Genomic DNA, 2,634 nt, shown 5'->3' with positions numbered 1-2,634 from the left:
GACAGACAGACAGAAGGAAACAACCAAACCACCAATAAAGGGAGAACAGAAAAAAGAACAGCCAAGACAAAACATCTCAAAGAGAGTAAAGAGATGAATGGGATCTGAAGCCAACTTTAGAGGATCAAAATAACTTAAATACAGGAAACTCTGGATATTAAGAGTAATTAAAGAGGGACTAGCGAACAGGAGGCGAACGAAGAGGTAGGGAACACCATAAAAAAAACTAGGGAGAATGCAAGAGGAACTTCCAGAGAAATGTGAATGTCTGGGAAGACAGCGAGAGAAGAGGAGAAGAAAGTTGGAATATAGAAAGTTGGAAAACAGCTCAGGGAATCGTGGAGACACAGAGGAAGGGGAACAGGCAAACGGTGAGAGAGAGAGAGAGAGAGAGAGAGAGAGAGAGAGAGAGAGAGAGAGAGAGAGAGAGAGAGAGAGAGAGAGAGAGAGAGAGAGAGAGAGAGAAAGAGAGAGAGGGAGGGGGGGGGAGGGGGGGTAAGGGAACAGGAAGGTGAGAGAGAATTGTAGCAATATTGGAGGCAAGGGGAACCCAACCCAATTTGAGGAGGCATCTCGCTACAATTCCCATCCCAGAGCCCCAAAACCCTCACACCCACTCTTTGGAAGTTCGATCCCCCACACAGCCCCCCTATTTTGCACTCTTGAGAGCTTTCTAACCTTATTTCCAAGCACTCTCACTAGTGCTGCTGCCATATCTCTCTCTCTCTCTCTCTCTCTTCTCCGAACGCTCTAAACCCTTCGTCCGAATGCGCAGTTTTGAGTTCTGTAGCTCTAACGTCCACTCGCAATACGAAACCACTTCATCACGAAGCCAGCAAGAACATCGAAACACAAGTTATGCGAGTTCTGCATATGTCATCGTTGCTCTTGAACTGGTAGGTACAGCAACGATTTCGCTTCGTGCAAGGTCGGGCGTTCGATTCCCCTATGCTGCAAGTGGTAGAGCACACCGGCCGCTTGATTACGTGGACAGGTGTGGATAGCTTCACCTTAATGCACCGAAGATGTGCATGAATGCAGACACTTATCTATAACGTGCTTGCAGGACGTGTATGTCAGTATATAACTCCTGATATACTAGTATACCACTCAGTGGAAGCCTGAACGTGTCTGCTCTCGTTCGGACCAGGTGCCCGAACGCACCTAGTTCGAACGACAGTCTGTCGTTCGAACCAGTTCGTTTCCCCACTCTTCCTATGTCCTGCAAAGACTTCCAGAACACTTCCAGGTTCGATCTTGACGTCCAGAAACTTTCCGGTTTTCCGTTGAGGACTTCCAGGAACATTTAAGATGGTTATGGAAGACATTCAGGAATCTTTTGATTCGTTGGGAACTTTCAGGAATCTTCTGATTCGTTGGAAATTTTCAGGAATCTTCTGATTCGTTGGAAACTTTCAGGAATCTTCTATTCGTTGGAAATTTCAGGAATCTTCTGATTCGTTGGAAACTTTCAGGAATCTTCTGATTCGTTGGAAACTTTCAGGAATCTTCTGATTCGTTTGGAAACTTTCAGGAATCTTCTGATTCGTTGGAAACTTTCAAGAATCTTCTGATTCGTTGGAAACTTTCAGGAATCTTCTGATTCGTTGGAAACTTTCAGGAATCTTCCGATTCGTTGGAAACTTTCAGGAATCTTCTGATTCGTTGAAAACTTTCAGGAATCTTCTGATTCGTTGAAAACTTTCAGGAATCTTTTGATTCAATCTTGAAGACTTCAGGAATTTTATTTTTAACTCCCCACAGACTTTCTTGACATTTTCTATATGGTCACCTTTCCTAATCCTGAAAACTTGCCTCTTTGCCGTGGCCCTTCTTATATTCCTATGCAACAGCCGGAGATGTTACGTAGTTCTCAAACTTTCATTCTGTGGCTCTCCGACCTGGGGAGCCGGTCGGCCGAGCGGACAGCACGCTGGACTTGTGATCCTGTGGTCCTGGGTTCGATCCCAGGCGCCGGCGAGAAACAATGTGCAGAGTTTCTTTCACCCTATGCCTCTGTTACCTAGCAGTAAAATAGGTAACTGGGTGTTAGTCAGCTGTCACGGGCTGCTTCCTGGGGGGTGGAGGCCTGGTCGAGGACCGGGCCGCGGGGACACTAAAGCCCCGAAATCATCTCAAGATAACCTCAACAAGAATAGAGTTTGTTAGCCTTAGTTTCACCTCTTTGTCTGGGGACTGTTTCTTCTCAATGCCTAACCACTTCTGTCTTAATTATTGGCTCTTAACGAATGAACCTTGTTGAACCTTGAACCTGGTTCATTTCATTACTCTCTCTTTTGAGGCGGTTCTGAATGAGGAGAGTGATTAAGTTGGAGAACGATGATTACGATACCTTGAGGTGATTCCGGGGCTCAGCGACCCCGCGGCCCGGTCGTCGACCAGGCCTCCTGGTTGCTGGACTGGTCAACCAAGCTGTTGGACGCGGCTGCTCGCAGCCTGACGTATGAATCACAGCCTGGTTGATCACGTATCCTTTGGAAGTGTTTATCAAGTTCTCTCTTGAACACTGTGAGGGGTCGGCCAGTTATGTCCCTTATGTGTAGTGGAAGCGTGTTGAACAGTCTCGGGCCTCTGATGTTGATAGTTCTCTCTGAACACTGTGAGGGGTCGGCG

General features: G+C 46.8%; 1 protein-coding gene across 1 annotated transcript in view; it reads left to right on the top strand.

The window, feature by feature from the left end:
- The first annotated feature begins 235 nt into the window (after nucleotides 1–235).
- Nucleotides 236–2,634, top strand: part of LOC123751949 (salivary glue protein Sgs-3-like) — a 3,197-nt gene continuing 798 nt past the window's right edge. The window contains exons 1-2 of the mRNA XM_069312870.1: nucleotides 236–371; nucleotides 1,765–1,912. Of these exons, the coding sequence (XP_069168971.1) occupies nucleotides 236–371; nucleotides 1,765–1,912 (284 nt within the window). The remainder of the gene's footprint in view (nucleotides 372–1,764; nucleotides 1,913–2,634) is intronic.

The sequence above is a fragment of the Procambarus clarkii genome, chromosome 73, assembly GCF_040958095.1.
Source record: "Procambarus clarkii isolate CNS0578487 chromosome 73, FALCON_Pclarkii_2.0, whole genome shotgun sequence".
Taxonomy (NCBI): Eukaryota; Metazoa; Arthropoda; class Malacostraca; order Decapoda; family Cambaridae; genus Procambarus; species Procambarus clarkii.
This window is presented reverse-complemented; position numbering and strand designations above follow the sequence as displayed.